This window comes from Olea europaea, chromosome 18 (assembly GCF_002742605.1).
Source record: "Olea europaea var. sylvestris chromosome 18, O_europaea_v1, whole genome shotgun sequence".
Lineage (NCBI taxonomy): Eukaryota > Viridiplantae > Streptophyta > Magnoliopsida > Lamiales > Oleaceae > Olea > Olea europaea.
In genome coordinates, this window is record NC_036254.1 from 24349210 (window position 1) to 24368348 (window position 19139).

Below are 19139 nucleotides of genomic sequence, written 5' to 3' on the forward strand. Positions count from 1 at the left end.
TTTTTGAGAAACAAACTTTAAAAGTTCAAAACTCACGTGGCAATTATAAATATTAAAATATATTTTAATGAATATATTTTCTAAAATAATGCTTTTAGAGTTACCATTCTAAATATGACTCTCCAAAACAATAAATTGTAAATATCGAGCAAAATAGAAGAGCCACATAGACCTCTTCGGATCAAATATTCGCCATTGTCATCACCAAAATTCGATTTTTAAAAATCATCAAACTATTGAAGTCATAAATTGAAAGATATCAGAAAATTGAATCTATAAAGAGCTCATTGGTTAAATAACTTTGATTCTCACAGTTGAAATTTGGTTGATTGAAACTCGTTGAACGATTAATGTCACAAATTGAAAGTTGTCCGCACTGTGCATTAAAAGATAGAACAAAGAGAGAATCTACAGAAAACTTGCTGGAGTAAATAACTTCGATTCTCACTGCCAAAATCTAGTTATTAGAAGTTGTAGCACCTTGTATCAGAATTTTTAAAGGCATTGAAAACAATTGAGGTCATAGAAATTAATGTCCTGTGACCAGTTCTCTTGAATTTGACCTATGCATTATGCATTATAACATGTGACCTGTTACAAGTGATATGTGACCTATAAATCGTTAAATGTGATATTGATCCAATGACCTGTGATCAGTTCGCAAGAACATGTGACATGCGGGTATTGATCTATTATATATACAATATGAACTATAACTTGTGAACTTGAATCTGAGATCTGTTATTAGTGCACAAAGACGTGTTATATAATTTTTGACCAATTAATTTTGATCTATTTACATTAATCTGTGATCTATACAAAATGACCTTTGGATTGTGACTTATGCCTATGGACTGTGACATAAAATCATGATCTGTGATCAGTTCTATTCGATCTGTGACCTATACACAAAGACCTGTGATCTAGTAGTTGTGACCTGTGACCTATCAACTGTTACTTATAATATTGATCCAATGACATGTAACGAATTTTCTTAGATGAGTGATGTGTGACTTATGCACTATGACATGTAAACGATTTGTCCAACCATCATTGACCTCACCCTAGGCGCATCAACGAGTTCAGCCAACTCGTGAGCAGAAAATCGAGGCTCGAGCTTTTTGAAGACGGGCTTTTTTGGCCCCGAGCCAGATCGAGTTTTTAGCTTTCGGCTCGAGCCTTATTGATCCGAAACGAGCTGCCTCGATTCTTTTTTCTCCTATTGAGGTAGCAGCTAAGTAAGTAGCTACCTTTACAAAGGCAGTTGGATGCTGCCTAAACAGGTCAATTTTTTTTCTTCTCAAGCCAGCTCGGGCACAGCCCGGCACCCCAAGATGAGGCTCAGCCCGAGCCTCGAGCAAAGCTGGCTTGAGCTTTTTGCGGGCCAGGCCATGGGCGGCCCAAGCTCGCGAGCTTATTTGCCATCCCTATCTCACCCTGCTCATTGGCAACGCTTCATATACACAAGCCGGTCAAAAAGACCTCTCATAATCAATTCTAGAACACGGCCAAGGCCCCTCTATGAATTATATGTACACGATCAAGACCAATGTCAGGTCAAGACCCTCCATGTAGGATAGAACACGGCCAATGCCCCTCAGTGAACTAGAAGAAGTATATAATCATGGATACTTTTTGGCCGATCTCAATATTGCATGTCTCACATACCAAACAAATCTCAATATTACATGTCTTACATAACAAGTCACAAATATGTCATAAATAATCTTTGATATTCCACATGTATCATAATAAAAGAGATTTCCATAATAACCATATAATTCGAACACATAATTGCACATACTTTGACAATATACTTAATTTATGAATATTTTAAAAATATTTATAGTTTTTCACTCACAGAACTATGTACGCCAAAATCAATTCGATTGGTACGCTGTTCTGATATCTGTATCGCCGCCTGAAATATAATATAATTTTTAAATCAACAATTAACTAATTTAAGTCATTTCAATAATTAAATAGGTGATACCCAAACATAATTATTTCACTTTCCCATGTCGCTTCTTCTATATGATGATTTCTCCACAAAACTCTAACTAAAGGAATAGTCTTATTATGCAAGATCTATTCCTTCCTATCCAATATCTGAATTGGTTCTTCTTCATAGGTAAGATTTTCCTTCAGCTCTACTGGTTGTGATTTCAAAACATGAGATGGATCTGGAATATACTTACGAAGCATAGAAACATGGAATACATCATGAATTCTGGACAATTCTGTTGGCAAAGCCAATTGATACGCAACTGGACCGATGCGTTCAACAATCTCATATGGGCGAATATACCTCGGACTCAATTTACGTCGTTTACCAAATCTGATAACACCTTTCCATGGAGACAATTGCAGGAAAACTCTATCCCCAACATCAAATTCAAGGTTTCTTCTACGTCTATCTGCATAGTTCTTCTGTCTATCTTGAGCTGTCTTTAACTTTTCTTTAATTATTTTTACTTTCTCAGCAGTAATCTGGACATATTCAGGACCCAATAACTTTCTTTCACCAACTTCATCCTAACATTCTGGAGTTCTGCATGTCCTACCATACAGTGCTTCAAAAGGAGTCATTTCTATACTCGAATAATAACTGTTATTATAAGCAAACTTCATCAATGAAAGATGAGTATCCCAATTCCCTTTAAACTGTAGTACACAAGCTCGTAACATGTCTTCCAAAGTCTGAATAGTTCATTCTGACTGACCATCTGTCTGTGGATGAAAAGCTGTACTGAAATGAAGTTTAGTACCCATAGCTTTCTGCAAACAGGGCCAAAACTTAAAAGTGAAACGAGAATCTCTATCTGAAATAATAGATACTGGTGTCCCATACAAACTGATTATCTTATCAACATATATTTTTGCGAATTTATCTAACGAGTAAGTGACTTTAATAAGCAAAAATCTAGCAGTCTTCGTCAATCTATCTACAATGATCCATATGCCATCATGTCCACTCTAAGTTCGTGGAAGTCCAAATAGAAAATCCATAATAATGTGTGCCCATTTCTACTCAAGAATAGGCAACGTTTGTAACAATCCTGCTATTTTCTAACGATCTGGTTTCACTTGCTGGAAAATTAGACATCTGGATACAAACTCAGCTATTTCTCTCTTCATTCCATGCCACCAATAGTGTTCTTTGAGTACACGATACATTTTTGTACTGCCTTGATGCATCGCGTAAGCTGAACTATGTGCCTCTTCTAGAATTTCTCCCTTCAATTTCGAATCATTTGGAAACACATAATCTGTTTCCCATAACTAAAGCTCCGTCATCTCGAATGGTATAATCTGTATGCTTACCTTTACTAACTTCTTCTTTCAATTTGTTCAGCACTGGATCTTGAGTTTGAGTTTCTCTAACTGTGTCAATCAAAGTAGGCCTCACTTGGAAGTAGGCAAACAATACTCCTACACTAGTAATTGATAATTGAGCATGAGAACCTCTGAACTCACCAAACAGAGATGAACATACTGCATTAGTCTGAGTCATAGGACTTGATATTTTCCGACTGAGAGCATCAGCAACTACATTAGCCATCCCTGGATGATAATCAATTTTGCAGTCGTAATCTTTTATCAGCTCTAACCATCTTCATTGCCTCAAGTTTAACTCTTTCTGATCGAAAATATACTTTAAGCTTTTATGATCTGTATATATCTGGCATCTCTCACCATACAAGTAATGTCTCCAAATTTTCAAGGTTAGGACAACTGCAGCTAGCTCTAAGTCATGTGTAGGATAACCCAGTTCGTGTTTCTTCAACTGCCTGGAAGCATATGCTATAACTTTCCCATTCTGCATCAAAACACAACCAAGACCCTAACGTGAAGCATCACTATATATCATAAACTCTTCACCGAAAAATGGAAGGGTAAGAACTGGAGTTGACACTAATCTATTCTTCAATTCAAGGAAACTTCTTTCACAATTTTCATTCCAAACAAATTTAGCATTCTTTCTAGTCAAACTGGTCAAAGGAAGAGCAATTTTAGAAAATCCTTCTACAAAACGACGATAATAACCTGCTAAGCTAAGAAAACTTCGAATTTCTGTCACATTAGTAGGCCTTTCCCATTTTACCACTGTCTCTATTTTCTGCGAGTCAACATAAATTCATTCTGTTGATATGACATGTCCCAAAAATACAACTTTATCAAGTCAGAATTCACATTTACTGAATTTAGCATACAACTGCTCATCACGTAGAGCTTGCAAGATGATTTTGAGATGCCTTGTGTGCTCATCATGATCTCGAGAGTATACTAAAATATCATCAATGAATACAGTCACAAATCTGTCTAAATATGGGCTAAACACTCTATTCATCATATCCATAAATGCTGCTCGTGCGTTGGTCAACCCAAATGGCATCACAAGAAATTCAAAATGTCCATTTCTTGTCCTGAAAGCAGTTTTTGGCACATCACTGTCCCTGATTTTAAGTTGATGATATCCAGAAAGCAAATCAATCTTTGAAAATACTGCAGTACCTCGAAACTGATCAAACAGGTCATCAATACGTGGCAAAATATATTTATTGCGAATTGTCACTTTGTTTAATTGTCTGTAATCTATGCACAGTGGCATGGTGCCATCTTTCTTTTTCACAAACAAAACTGGTGCTCCCCACGGAGATATACTAGGTCTGATGAAACCGTTGTCTATCAACTCTTGCAATTGAACCTTTAGCTCCTTCAATTCTACTAGTGCCATTCTATAGGGTGCCCGTGAAATAGGTGCAGTTCCTGGAATCAGATCTATAATGAACTCCATATCTCTGTCTGATGGTAAGCCTGGTAATTCTTCTGGAAATACACCAGGAAGGTCCTTGACCACTGGGATATCTTCAAGTTTTAGTTTGCTAACATCTGTATCAATTACATGAGCCAAATATGTACGGCAGCCCTTGTTGAGTGATTTTCTAGCGTCAATAGCAGATATCACACAAGACGGTAAAATTCTGCGCTATTGAATATAACTTCAGGCTGTCCTGGCTGTCTAAACACAACCTCTTTCGAAAACAATCAACTGAAGCTCGTTTTGTTGCCAAAAAGTCCATACCTAAGATAAAATCGAAATCATGTACGTCAAGAGGTATTAAATTTGCCTTCAGCTCTTTCTCATTTACCTTAATCCCACAGTCTCGATATATTTTGTTTGCTAATAGTGATTCTCCTACTGGTGTATTCACTACCAAACAACTGCCTAAAAGTTCTGGCTTTTGATTCGCATATAAAGCAAATGCAAATGACATAAAAGAATGTGTAGATTCAGGATCAATCAAAATACGAGCATTTCTATCAAAAATAGACAACATACCCATGATAACATCTGATGACTCCTCTGCCACCTACTGAGTCATAGCAAAAACTTTGTCCTGGGTCTTCGGTCGTCCTGCCTGTCCTTTTGATTTTGTACCACTACCGCTTTCGATATTAGACTGGGCCACATTGTTTGTACCTGCTCTGTTAGCTGAATCATCTCTCTGAGTCTGATTCTATCTTGTACTACCAGCACTCTGCTGAGGAAACATCCTCTGTGTCATACCACCCTCTTGGAATACAACTGGGCAATTCCTTTTCAGATGTCCTTCTTGGCCACAGCCATAGCAAACACCAACTCCCTTGAATTTTAAACATTCTCCAGGATGAGATCTTCCACATAATTGGCAAGAAGAAAATCTGGCACCAGTAGAACTCTCTCCCTGTCTCGGAGTAAATGATCTCTGGAAAAAACCCTGAGTATAATTACGACTGGCCAATGGCTGCTGTACAATACTGGGACTGAATCTAGGACCATGACTTCCTCGGAGTCGATATTTGAATTGACCTAAACTGGACACACCAGGTCGAAATCCTCTACTGTCCCTCCGTGGTGGTCTATAGCTAGAAACAATTGTCATTGTCTGACTACAGCTTGCTCTGAACATTGTTTGTTCTCTACCACTTGGCCTATCATAAATGCTCTTTTCTACTCTCAAAGCTGATTCCACTAATTTGCCAAATTCATTCCAGCCTGCAGTTGTTACTACTGACCTGATTTCTTCCCTTAACCCATTTTCAAACCGTCTGCATTTATCAATTTCGTTGCTTAACAGAACTTGGGCATATTTTGAAAGTTCAATAAATTTCACCTGATATTCAGCAATAATCATCTGGCCTTGTATTAGTTTCAGAAATTCCTCCTGCTTCACATCTTTATAGGACCGAGGGTAATAGGCATCGTAAAATATACGACAAAAATCTGTCCAAGTAATGATGGAAGGGTCTAGATATGTGCTCCGTACCGACTGCCACCAATCATACACACCCTCCTCTAATAAGAAGGAGGCAAGACACAACTTTCGATCGTCTGAGCAACCCATAACGTCAAATACCATCTTTATCTTTGTCATCCATGCCTGCGCAACTACAGGATCGACTGTGCCAGTAAACACTTTAGCCCCTAACTTTGTAGTCCTTTCAATACTAAAATCTCTGTCAGTATTACGCATAGCAAATGCAACGAAAATAGCAATTCTTTCAACGGCAATAGGACAGTTCCAATCACATTTTCCTGTCCCTGTTGTTCAGGAGGCTGGTAAACTGATTCATCTACACTCTCGGGCTCCCTCAGTTTATCTCTATCAGGAGCAATGTGAGATTGGGGCAACATATCTTGGAGCTTTCGAGTTTTGCCACCACGAGGCATGACTTACCTACAGTTATGCATGATATGCTAAACATCAGAATGTATGCATATACAATGCAAACCCATGAGCTCTAATGCATGCTCTGATACCAAACTGACATACCCCGCCGCGTGTAACACCACTAAATCCGGACGTGGCATGCACTGATGATAGATACCAACTAAAAGTCTGACCCACCATTAAGGCTACTACAAATACAATATATCACTTTTTATACATCATTTTTCTAACAGAATTTCGACATTATCTCCCCTGTAAACAGGACTAACCAACCTGTGATCAATTTCACACAAACCCCAAACTATAGCACAGCACAATAAAGATAAGCCGAAATCTTAACCTTTACCAAGAAATAAAATGAAATATACATATGGATATAAAATACATAGTGAGCCCCATAACTATCTACAAGTGATGAAAAATCACATCTAGACATGAACATGCGTCCCAAAACACTGATTACATGTTCTATGAAGTGAGTCATACTAACAAACTCTATCGTGTGGCTCTGACTCCAAAATCAAGGCTCAACTCCAAAGGATGCCCAGATTCTCAACTGCTGCCTGATAAGGAAAAACGTAGAGAAATATATGAGTTGATAGCTCAGTGAGTGGAGAAATTCAAAATAAATATACTTTTTCATTTATACATTTTTTTTTATCGAAAATGGAGTTCATATCGTTTAATAATTCACAAGACTATATCATGTAATTATAGCCAAAAAGTGAAATATTCACATGTCATAAAATATCATCTTAAAATCATGATATAACATCAGCTGATAACCATGCTATAATTTCATCACATCAAACGTGCTGAAAAATCCACCGAAAATGTATCCTCTGACTGAAATATGTATTTCGCCTCTTGGGCTAAGAACTTTCACCACGGGCCTTTGGCCCCCTCCGTGAACGAAAGCCGATCTCAAAAACCTCCCATAATCAATTCTAACGGCCAAGGTTTCTCTGTCAACTATATGTACACGATCAAGACCAATGTCAGGTCAAGACCCTCCGTGTAGGATAGAACACAGCCAAGGTCCCTCTATGAACTAGAAGAAGTATATAATCATGGGTACTTTTCTGGCCGATCTCAATATTAGATGTCTCACATACCAAATAAATCTCAATATCACATGTCTTACATAACAAGTCACAAATATGCCATAAATAATCTTTGATATTTCACATGTATCATAATAAAAGAGATTTTCATAATAACCATATAATTCGAACACATAATTGTACATACTTTGACAATATACTAAATTTATAAATATTTTACAAATATTTATATTTTTCCACTCACAAAACTATGTACGCCAAAATCAATTCGATTGTTACGCTGTCCCGTTATCCGTATCGCCACCTGAAATATAATATAATTTTTAAATCAACAATTAACTAATTTAAGTAATTTCAATAATTAAATAGGCGGTACCCAAATATAATTATTTCACGTTTACACGATTTCTAAAGTCTCTTTAATTACTAAAATTAATTTTTCTTTTATTTTACTCAATTTCATAGTTTATTACACTTAACCCCTTCAATAAAATTAAATTTAAACTAACAATCTAACAACTATAAAATCAAACATAACTTAACAATAAGTAACTTTTTACTTACCTTTCAAAATTGAGGAATTTAAGCCTAGTAGTATAACCCACTTAATTCCTAACACGTTGACGAATTTTTCCTTCCTTTTCTCCCTCTGTTCCCTTTTTTTTTTTTTCTTTTCTCTCTTCTTCTTTCTCTCTGTCTCGTTTTCTTTCGTGTGTGTAATGTGTGTGTTTTCTTTTAATTTGGTTTTGGGTTGTATATATATATTCAATTGGAATGATTTTTTTTGGCATCCACCGCCTGCTATTTTTGTTTTTATCTTTTGATTTTTTTTTAAGTTTTACTTTTCTTTTGAATTGATTAAAGTGTTACAAAAACTCTCCGCACTGTGCGGAGAGTTATTTTCAAATTCCTTAATTACAAGTGAAATTTCAAGATTGTAAATTTTTCGTATATACAATGAAACAGAGTCGAAAAACATGGCTCAAAATCAATTATGTCTTCTTTAAATGCAGTCACAGATCAATTTCTGATCATACAAATCATATTTATAGTATTGGAAATGAGCTTTCTCATAATTCATACATTGAAACAATAAGTGAATTGTGCAAAGAAGGGGATATTGATAGTACCATGGCATTGCTTTCACAAATGGAGGCCCTAGGGTACCATCCAAAATCAATATTTTACACTTGCTAGATAACAGCTTTTGGACATTAAAAGCGGATATAATTTTCAATGAAATTATACTTCCAGGTTGTAGGGCAGAAATTAAAGTGTTCAATGCATTGCTCAAAAGTTGTTTGAGAAAAAACCTCTTGGAACTTGCAGATAAAGTCTCGAGAGTTTTTGTTTTTCTCTTCACACTGTACAAAGAGATAGTTTGTCATCTCTCCGCACTTTGCGGAGTCTTTTTTTCCCTAATGTGCAGAAATTTTTTTTTTTGTCTCATGGAGTTTATATATGCTAAAATTATTTTTTTTTTTTTAATGTAGTTGGCATGATGTGTGTTTGAAAGAATATTTGTCAATCACCATAAACAAAATTCTTCACAAAATGCAAAAAATAAAAATGCATAATAAATCTTCTTATTACGCTAATAAAATTACAATAATTTTTTTTTTACTAATAATATAAAAAAATTATTTTTATCTTCAACAAAAAAACACATTTAAAAATTAGCAATTTCATAACCACTTTTTTTTTTTTTTTATAATTCTCGAAAATATAATTATAAAAAAGGAAAAAATATTGAATTACAACTTTTAATACTTAAGAAATTCAATGTTAAATAGATTTTATACATTTATAACAAATTATAAATCTATATATGCAACTTACCGTATTTGCAGGCAGCTTACCGTATATACAAGTTACCGTATATATTGCCTGCCGTATTTGCAGTCTACCGTATTTGCAAACAACTTACTAGGAATGGTAATTTGAATTGTTAAAATCAAAAATCGTGGTCAACTGAATTGAATGGGACAAAAAAAATCGAACCGATGGTGCAATGGGGCGGATATGGTATTTGATTTTAATGAACCGATTCATGATGGTGCGAGTATGATATTTATGCCGTTGAACTGAAACTGAACCGATTACCCACTTAAAAAAATCATTCTTTTATTAGGGATGACAAGGTTTAGTGAGGAGGAGTTGACAAAGAGGTACATTTTTTTATTTAAATATTAGTTAAAACAATTCTGAATTAGGTAGTATCATTGTATTCTCTACTTACATTTCTTATTTACTATATAGGAATCAATTTTGAGTGCTGACTTATACTAATAAGAGTTGTAGGGAAGAATGAAAATTGAATATGAGTTAAGGTTGAAACTTTTGAATTATTAAGCATGAATCAAGTAACTACAATGCACAAAATCAAGAATGAAGGAAAAGTTTAGTATTGTTATATTCATAATATTGTTTGTTAAGTTTGTATTTTATAATTGAAATTTGGGATAATATTTGCATTTTTGTTTGGAACATTGTGTTTTTGTTTTCATTGACTCTCTTTTCATAAATTGTTTTATATTAATTTGACTGATGGACCTATAAAAAATAATTTATTTTTCGTGGTTATTAACCGAACCGAACCGAGATACAAATTAAACCGAACCGATTTACGTGGTTATGATGCGGTTATGGTATGACAAAAAATTTGACGGTTCGGTGATGGTTTTGGCCGGCCGAACCGAATCGAAATCAAACCGTTGCCATCCCTACAACTTACCGTATTTGCACCTTACCGTATATACTACCTACCATATTTGTAACTTACCGTATTTACAGCCTATCGTATTCGTAAACAACTTATCGTATTTTCACTTTACCGTATTTACATCTTACCGTATATACTGCCTACCGTATTTGCAACTTATTGTATATGTTGTCTATCGTATCTGCAGCTTACTGTATTTTTATATACTGATTTTTGCAATTACAAATACTGAGAATGCAGAACACCGTACATTCACTTACCAAACCGAATTTCAAAAAAAATTCCAGATTTTTATTTTTTCAATATAAGATAAAAAAAATAGTAAATATATATGAAGTACAAAATATAAATGCATATGAATATGGTGCTCAATTTTCAATTTTTCAATATTGAATTACACAAAATTTAGAAATATAATCTTCACATTCAACTCAATACTATCAAATAATACAAATAAAATAATTTGTGTTATTTTCGTATATTTCTTATTCAAGTATGAAATATAGAAGTATATTTTTTTTAGATGACACAATACTGTTATGCAATTGTAAAAATAATTTGCAATTATTTTCTTATATCATGAAAATATTTTTAGATATTACTTCAAAAACTTTTCAAAAAACTAAAATTCATACACTACTAAAAATATGATAAATGCAAAATTAGTGCAACGCACATGACAATTACTGTGCGGAGAGATTTTTATTTTTTAACTTCGCAATGTACGGAGAGTTTGCCAACTCTCTCACTGTGCGAATTTTTTTCTATTCCGCACTGTACGGAGAGTCGGCACTTTGTGAGGACAGTGTCCGCACAGAATGCCATCTCTCCGCACTGTATGAAGAGATTTTTTTATTTTTGATTTTTTACTTCGTACTGTACGGAGAGTTTGCCAACTCTCCGCACTGTGCGGAGAGTTTTTTTCCTTTCTTTTTTACTCCACACATGATTTGTCATCTCTCCGCACTGTGCGAAAAGCTTATTTTTTTTTTTTTAAAGCTCATGTACGAACAGTTTTTTTTTTTGTGCTCATGGCAGTTTATTTACTAAAATTATTATTGTTTTTTTAAAGCTAGTGGCATGATGTGTGGAAGAACATTTGTTTGATATAAACAAAATGGAAAATAAAAAATAACATCATGTATAGTAAAATTGGATTAATTTACTATTGTATCAATAGTAAACCTTCTTTCCACTTTTTATTAGAAATTAGATGCACTGAGCCAAAAACGTACGTTATGCACCTTGGCCCACCAGATAAGGCAACGCGATTAAACTATTTGTCTCGTACTTGGACTGACCCATGACATCGTGTCGTCTACCATTATCATTTCCTCAGTATTCAATTATTGAAGGGAAATGCTTAAAAGGAAGGGTGACATGACCCCTATAAGTGGACCTTCTGTAAGGGTGCATGTCACCCACTCTGTTACCATAGCATTTCCAATTATTGAATTATGCCACTGAAAATAATTTTGACTATGATTTGACCTTTTTAAACCGGACAGTAACAGGCTCCCAGCCAAAATGGGTTCCGACCAGAACAAAAATCTAGAATGAGAGAAGTTATTTGTACACTATGAAGGGGTCCAAATGAATATTAAATTTGTGAGCTCCCTCATTGTGAGAGGCTGTAAAAGTGTAGAGCACTTGGCAGGTCTCATCTAGAACATACACTATTAGTAAGAAATAAGATGAAATTTGTTAAATTCCTAATTATACGTTTTTGTGTGGGGTAACATTTGACAATTTTAGGAGACAGAGATTCACAAATAGCGTCATCTGTGTTCCTGGAAAGCTCAAACGAAGCGATTGAACTTTGACAAAAATCAATAATTCAATATCGATATACATCTTTTGCTGTGTAGGAGAGCATCAAAGAATTCTTAGCCATTGCCTCTCTTCCTTAAAAATTCTCTTTTCTGTAGTTAAAACTTTTGTAGTAATTTACCTCTGGTAGTTAGAAAATGAAGAAGAGGGTTCTTCTTTTCGCATTTACTTTGGTAGCAATACTTCAGAATTTGCAATTTCCTGCGGCTAATGCTCAAACAAAAGGAAGAATGGTAACAGTTTTGAGTATTGATGGAGGTGGCATCAGAGGCATCATTCCTGGCACTTTACTTGCTTTCCTTGAAGCCAAACTACAGGTACTTTCTTGGTTGAACGATTCGTGGACAATACTGACTGAAATAATATTCCCGTCCTCTTCACAGTAAATACGATTGTGATTTTCCAGGAATTAGATGGACCTAATGCAAGAATTGCAGATTATTTTGATGTAGTAGCAGGAACAAGCACAGGGGGTTTAATTACTACTATGCTCACAGCTCCTGGTAAAGATAATCGCCCCCTATATGCTGCAAAAAATATTTCTAGCTTCTACTTGGAGCATGGCCCCAAAATCTTCCCCCAGCGAAGGTAAATTATTTTGAAAGACAGATTAATTTTTTCGAAATTTGCTTAATAAAGTACTGATCGTGTTTATATCCTTAAATTTTAAGCCGGAACAACTTCTTCTCGGCCATTACAAATATATTAGGCGGTCCGAAATATGACGGGAAGTACCTCAAATCATTGATCCAAGGACTATTAGGCAATCTGACTCTGAGCAAGACCTTAACAAATGTGGTGATACCATCTTTTGATATCAAGAGCCTTCAACCAATTATTTTCACTTCAAAAGAAGTAATTACTTATTTACCTTTGTCCTATCTATATTTGGATATTTTTGAACAAATTGTTAATATTAATTTGATCAAATTTTGTCCAGGCAAAAGCAAGTGTTTCCAAGAATGCTCAGCTATCAGATGTCTGTCTAGGCACGTCTGCAGCTCCAACTTTTCTGCCTCCACACTATTTTGAAACTACCGACGCGCAAGGAAAGATAAAAACTCACGATCTTGTCGATGGAGGGGTTGCTGCAAATAATCCAGTGAGTAGTGACATAAAGATCCCATACTTGTTTTTTTGTTCCAAGTCAAAAAAACTGAATTATATTGATGGATGAATGAATTACAGACCCTAATGGCAATAACACACATTTCCAAAGAAATTTTGTTGGGAAACTTTGAACTTGTGGACATGGAACCAATGGACACAAACAGAATGCTGGTTCTCTCATTAGGAGCTGGTATAGCTGAACTAGAAGAGAAGTACAACGTAAAGGACGCCAAAAGATGGGGCTTGCTTGGTTGGGTTTACAACAATGGTGCAACACCACTGTTCGACATCTATGCTGATGCAAGCTCGGATATGGTCGATATTCATGTTTCAACCCTTTTCCAATCCCTTCGCAATGAAAAAAATTACCTCCGTATTCAGGTATCCAATTATTCTTAAAATTACTCTCAGTGCACGTTTAATATGCAATGCTAGACATGACTATGTTTAAATGAATAGGAGGATACATTGTCCGGGGATGCATCATCGCTTGACATTGCTACCACAAAGAATATGCAAACACTTATTCAAATGGGAGACAGTATGTTGAAGAAGCCAGTTTCAAGGGTGAATTTGGAAACTGGTCGACCCAGGCCAGTTCAAGGAGAGGGTACTAATGAAGAAGCTCTTAGTCGCTTTGCAAAGTTACTTTCAGATGAAAGAAAGCTCCGGCAACGCGAATAGTAAGTGGCACTATTATAGAGAGTATTATCTTAGTCGATCAATAAGATTGGACAATGTCATAAATTATAAACAATATATTAACCTTTTTTTCCTTCTCGATGTGCTGTCTAAGAGAGTGGTACAGTCACTACACGTTGTTAGCTGTCCCCAGTGCGTGCCGGCTTCCCTAATCAGAATTCATTCTTCTTTAATATTATTTCAGACTACACCAAACAAAACCAAATAAATTTTTTATTTTTTGAACTATGAAAATTTGAATTATTCCATGAGATATTAATTACGGCTGCAGGACAGTTTTGCCGGACAATTTGCATAAAAGGCAAATAGATGAGATACTCTGATTCACACTTGACGATAAACTTGAGAACACCTAACCTCTAAACACGTTAAATATTTCTAAAAATAATTTATACAAGGATCAAGACAAACTTTTACAAAAACAAGAATCAATAATTAATTGCAGCAAAACAAGAAGATCTAGGACATGCCAAAGCAGGTGATACTTATAAAATGGATCATGAACATCAAGTGGACAGAGAAGTACACAAAGCAAAATCTTGACGGTTCTGATCAGTACCGTATCAAACATGCATTGAGTTCATTAATGGATTGTGACGATATGACGGATAGCAGCAATGTGTGGACAAGCAAGATTCAAGAACTAGAAAGGCTGAAGGAAAATCTCGAACAGGCTAAAGATGATGCTATGCAATCATGGTTAGATTCCCAGCCATTAATCGACGAGCTTGAAAAGATGCAGGCCGATTTGTCTAGTGTAAAATCACGAGTTATTAAGGCAAATGCTGTCATTTCAGAGCTTCAAGCTCAACTAGGAACTACAGATATGTGCATAAAGTCTACAAAGGAGGAAGAATTAAAGATGAAAAAAATCGTCGACTACAAAAGTAAAGATCTGGAGAGAACACAGGAAGAAATGGAAAAACTCAAAACGAAAATAGACGAACAGCAACGAAAAAGAACGAAACTCAAACAAGTGTTAAGGCTGAAGAGGCAAAGTCTTTTGACATTGCAACTCACTCACGAAGCAATACAGTTGGAGACACAAGCATTTGAAAAATCAGCTGCTCATGCACTTTGCTATATTAGTAATAAATCGGAGGGTGCACTTAATAGTTTAGTCCAGTTGACTCTAGATGAATATCACATGTTAAAAAGAAGGGCTAGTGAACAAACTTCACTAGCAGAAGGGCGTATATCAATATCCACGGAGCAAAAACTTACGGCGGAGAACAGTCGGGACTCCTCCTTTAGAAGGTTGCAGCAACTATATTCCCACCACGGATCGAGCAAAGGAAGGATGGAAGAAAATAGAAGTCCTAACGAAGGTTTTGGGGGTCTTACAGAAAAGCAATATGCAAGCATCAAAGAAGTTACTCCAAGGAATCAACAGAAATTCAAAAGTAATAATGTAGACTTTTTAGTCAAGAAAAAGAAAATATCCATTTTCTATCGAATAAGGAGTTGTTTTGCATGAAAAAAATAAATAAATTTAAATGATTTGCATTGCGGTGATCACTCTTTTTTTCTATTCCAAGCATTCATAAAAATAAAAAATAATAAAAATAAAAATAAAAAAATTATGTGATATATATAATTTTCAATGTTTTATATTATTGTTAAGACTTGGTTTTCATCTTAAAAGATTAATTTTATTAAGAGAAGTGTTGGGAAAACACCTCCCAATTAATGCCCAAAGATCAAACTAAGTTGGCAAAGTGAAAATTTCCAAGACACTTCAAGATCAAGAAAATGAGGAAGAAATGATTTCCAATAGAATATATGAAATTCAATGTGTTTGGATTACTTGAACAAGCCTCAAGTTAATTCTCAAGAAAGAAAATACCTTTGAATTTATACCCAAGATGAACACCTTCAACTTGTAAAATTCTCACCAAAGTTTTCTCTCTAATTTTCTCTCTAGGTCTTGTGTTTTTTTAATGAAAGAGGGAAAATGGCAATATATATATACATACTGGGGCGCCTAGGCGCCACATGAGTGGCGCCTAGGCGCCAATATTCTGCTTGGGAATCGCCTTCGGGGCGCCTAGGCGCCCAGTTTCTGATTTTGGAAGTTCACTCGGGGCGCCTAGGCGCCTGGACATGGCGAACGCCTAGGCGCTGCCTTCTTCAGCTCCTCTTCTTCCCTTCTTCAGCTTCTCTTCTTCCCACAAGAAGTAATTCAAAAATCCTTATAAGTTAGTCTATGTTTTCATTTTTATTCAATGTGAAATTTTATTCTTTAATATGCCCCCATAAGATGATGGCTTGTTTGAGACTTAAGAGTTCTATCTTAAAATGACGAACATCATCTATAGGAGTAACCCAAATTCTTATAGGTTGGTATTTGCTTTTATCTTTATTCAATATTGGATTTTATCCCTTCACATATACTTGGTATATTCTGAATAAAATGCTACAAGATTCATTTGAAAAATAGAAAGTATGTCGAAAAATCATAAATGAAGATTATAGGAAAATCATTACACATCCTTGTTTTAATCATGGAAAAGTAGGAGGTGAATGTACATAAAAGAGGAAAAAACACGAAAAGGAGAAGCTACATAGTAGAAATTGAACCTTAATCACCTAGATTTGAAATCCATACTTTAGCCATCTCAAAAAAATAACTCTTTGTTTATTATCATTCATTTAGGTAGGCAAGTTTCTAATTTACCATTGTACAACTTCTCCTTATCTCTCCGTCTTGTCCTGTAAGAACACCAATATTACCCATCTTCACCATAGATATACCAAAATCTCTAGAAAAAAGGAAAGGGAATTTGCCATAGCTCATGACAAATGAAGTGGTGATATTGTCACCCATGAGGGCTTGGTCCGACTATAGGAGACCGGAATTTTTTACAAGATTCTTGAGATAGTTGTTGTCGAACTTGTTTGTCATAGTAGGATCCAAGGAAACCAAATTCATACCATAATTGTTTTGATTCGGACAGACAGTACGTAGTAAAAAACTCTAATACCACTTGAAAGTTTAATTTTAGCCAATTTATTTTGACCCAACATGCGAAATTATATAATTAAAAACAACAAATCACTTTTTTATTGTTTCTAGATGATTAATCAATCACGTCAAATTATCCTATGATTTGAATGCCCAATCAATAATATGAAAGCAATAAATAACACGAAATATGTTGACGGAAAAAATCCAACTAGATAAAAGCTTCGGGACCAAGTCAGTAACCTCTACTATAGATAATATGAACTTACGATATGATCCGGCCTAAAAAATTCACTAGATTAGTTGATCTAATTCCTGCAATCTCCAAGACCCGTTGGAACATGCTTCAATCACATTTGTTCTCGATCTTCTGAAATTGTCTCTCTCATGTGGATCACCAAGAACCCCTTGTTCTTGTACTCTTCCTGTGCTTCTGGTCCAATGCCTCAATTTTTAACAACATCTAAAAGTTATTCAAAAAGTACCTTCTTGTATATGTATAGGAAGTGGATGTTTCGGATTATATGAATTTGATGTTTTTTCTGAAGCTATGGTTGAATGAACTCAAGAATCAAGGATCAATCTCAATACTTGAATGTGTTCTTAGATCTTTGAATGATGTTATGAAGAAGTAATATAATGAACAACCACACACAAAACCTATTAGGGCTTGGATATTTATAGCAGGAAGTAATTATGTAGTATGGCCAGATAAAACTCGTGAAAAATATAAACTAGGGTTTCACACATAACAGTGACGCTCGAGCGCTAGGCTAGAGGCAGGGGAGCAATTGTTAGTATTTTCATCATAACATTCTCTTCTGATGTCCAGTTAAAGTGATTCAAAATACGTTGAAAAATAATTCAAAGGGCTACAATTCTTTTAGAAATAGCCTTGTCCAAATTTCAATGTTTTCTATATGAAAAAGGCGTTAAAATTTACGACTAAGAATTTAGAACATAACTTGCGTGGCCCTTGGACATCTTGGACTCCTTCAAGGACTATACTATCAATTCCAACTATTTTGACTTTAATTAGGACTCAATAACTCATATTTTGAGTTTGTCACAACACGATAAACTCTTAATACAATCTAACTAGGACTTGATTTTGTCTACAGAATTGCCACAACATAAATCCTAACACATAGATTGCTAAGTAATGCTACATCAAGTGTTGGATCAGGATTACCAGCCCCGTCAAAGTTGAAAAGCCTATATTTAAATGTGAAACATTGAGCAAAGCCAATAGTATGAGCACCTGTATGGATCAATGAGGTCTACTTAGAGAGTTCTTTTTGTAATTTTATTCTCAACTCAACTTGATTCAATAAAGCCTTGTCCCATGCGTATCCATAGTCAATTATGTATATGGATTTGTACCTGATAGAACAACTACATCTTTCAAATCGAGACTCTAGGATACAAATTTTGCTGTAATATTTGTCAAGGGCATGAAAGGTGATGGTAGCTCATTAGCAGCAGCCTCGTTTGCTGTTAAGTCATCTCGAGGTCCTAGGGGAACCGGCAATAAGGACCCCCAGTCTAGTAAATTTGGTAATGGACATTATAGGCAAACGTTAGAAAACATTTTATGGTAATGAAAAATCGAATTTTATAACAGAAAACAATTATATTAATTTTTTTTTACCAGATAATCAAATTCCCTGGCGGAAAGAGTCAATATATCTGCATAAGAGACTTTGGATTGGCAAGCTTTCTCAACATTTGCCTCTATTGCATCAATAACATCAAATGCTCTAGCTGAATCCTTATTGGAGTTAGCGTTCTTCTCCCCTGTGAATGTGCTGGTATCATCAAGCAAGACAGATCCGTCACTGCCCTATATAACTAGAAGTAGAGAAATTTATCAAATAAAAAGTATAATCATGGAATTATAAGAAGAGGCATTGAACACGTTTATCCAAATTATTCATGTGGAAATTTGTATACAAGGTAACGTTATTACATTAGCAAAACAACCATGGAAATGTAGGCGTAGAATAGAGGCAGCCATTTTAGTTTTATTA

At 35.1% G+C, this 19139-nt stretch overlaps 1 protein-coding gene and 1 pseudogene across 1 annotated transcript; one reads left to right on the forward strand and one right to left on the reverse strand.

Moving 5' to 3' along the window:
• Positions 1-12154: 12154 nt before the first annotated feature.
• Positions 12155-14225, forward strand: LOC111367869 (patatin-like protein 3). Its single transcript, XM_022988943.1, has 6 exons — positions 12155-12649; positions 12739-12920; positions 13004-13187; positions 13273-13434; positions 13521-13823; positions 13902-14225. The coding sequence occupies exons 1-6, from the start codon at positions 12470-12472 to the stop codon at positions 14124-14126; spliced, it is 1236 nt and encodes a 411-aa protein (XP_022844711.1). The 5' UTR covers positions 12155-12469; the 3' UTR covers positions 14127-14225.
• Positions 14226-16503: 2278 nt separating this feature from the next.
• Positions 16504-19139, reverse strand: part of LOC111366898 — a 3425-nt pseudogene continuing 789 nt past the window's right edge.

What these genes read in the sequence shown, in the direction of transcription:
- LOC111367869 (XM_022988943.1), top strand. Translation starts at nt 12,470, where the DNA reads ATGAAGAAGAGGGTTCTTCTTTTCGCATTTACTTTGGTAGCAATACTT. An exon ending in AAAATCTTCCCCCAGCGAAG is followed by an intron (nt 12,921 to 13,003) that starts GTAAATTATTTT and finishes TTAAATTTTAAG; the next exon opens with CCGGAACAACTTCTTCTCGG. An exon ending in GGGTTGCTGCAAATAATCCA is followed by an intron (nt 13,435 to 13,520) that starts GTGAGTAGTGAC and finishes AATGAATTACAG; the next exon opens with ACCCTAATGGCAATAACACA.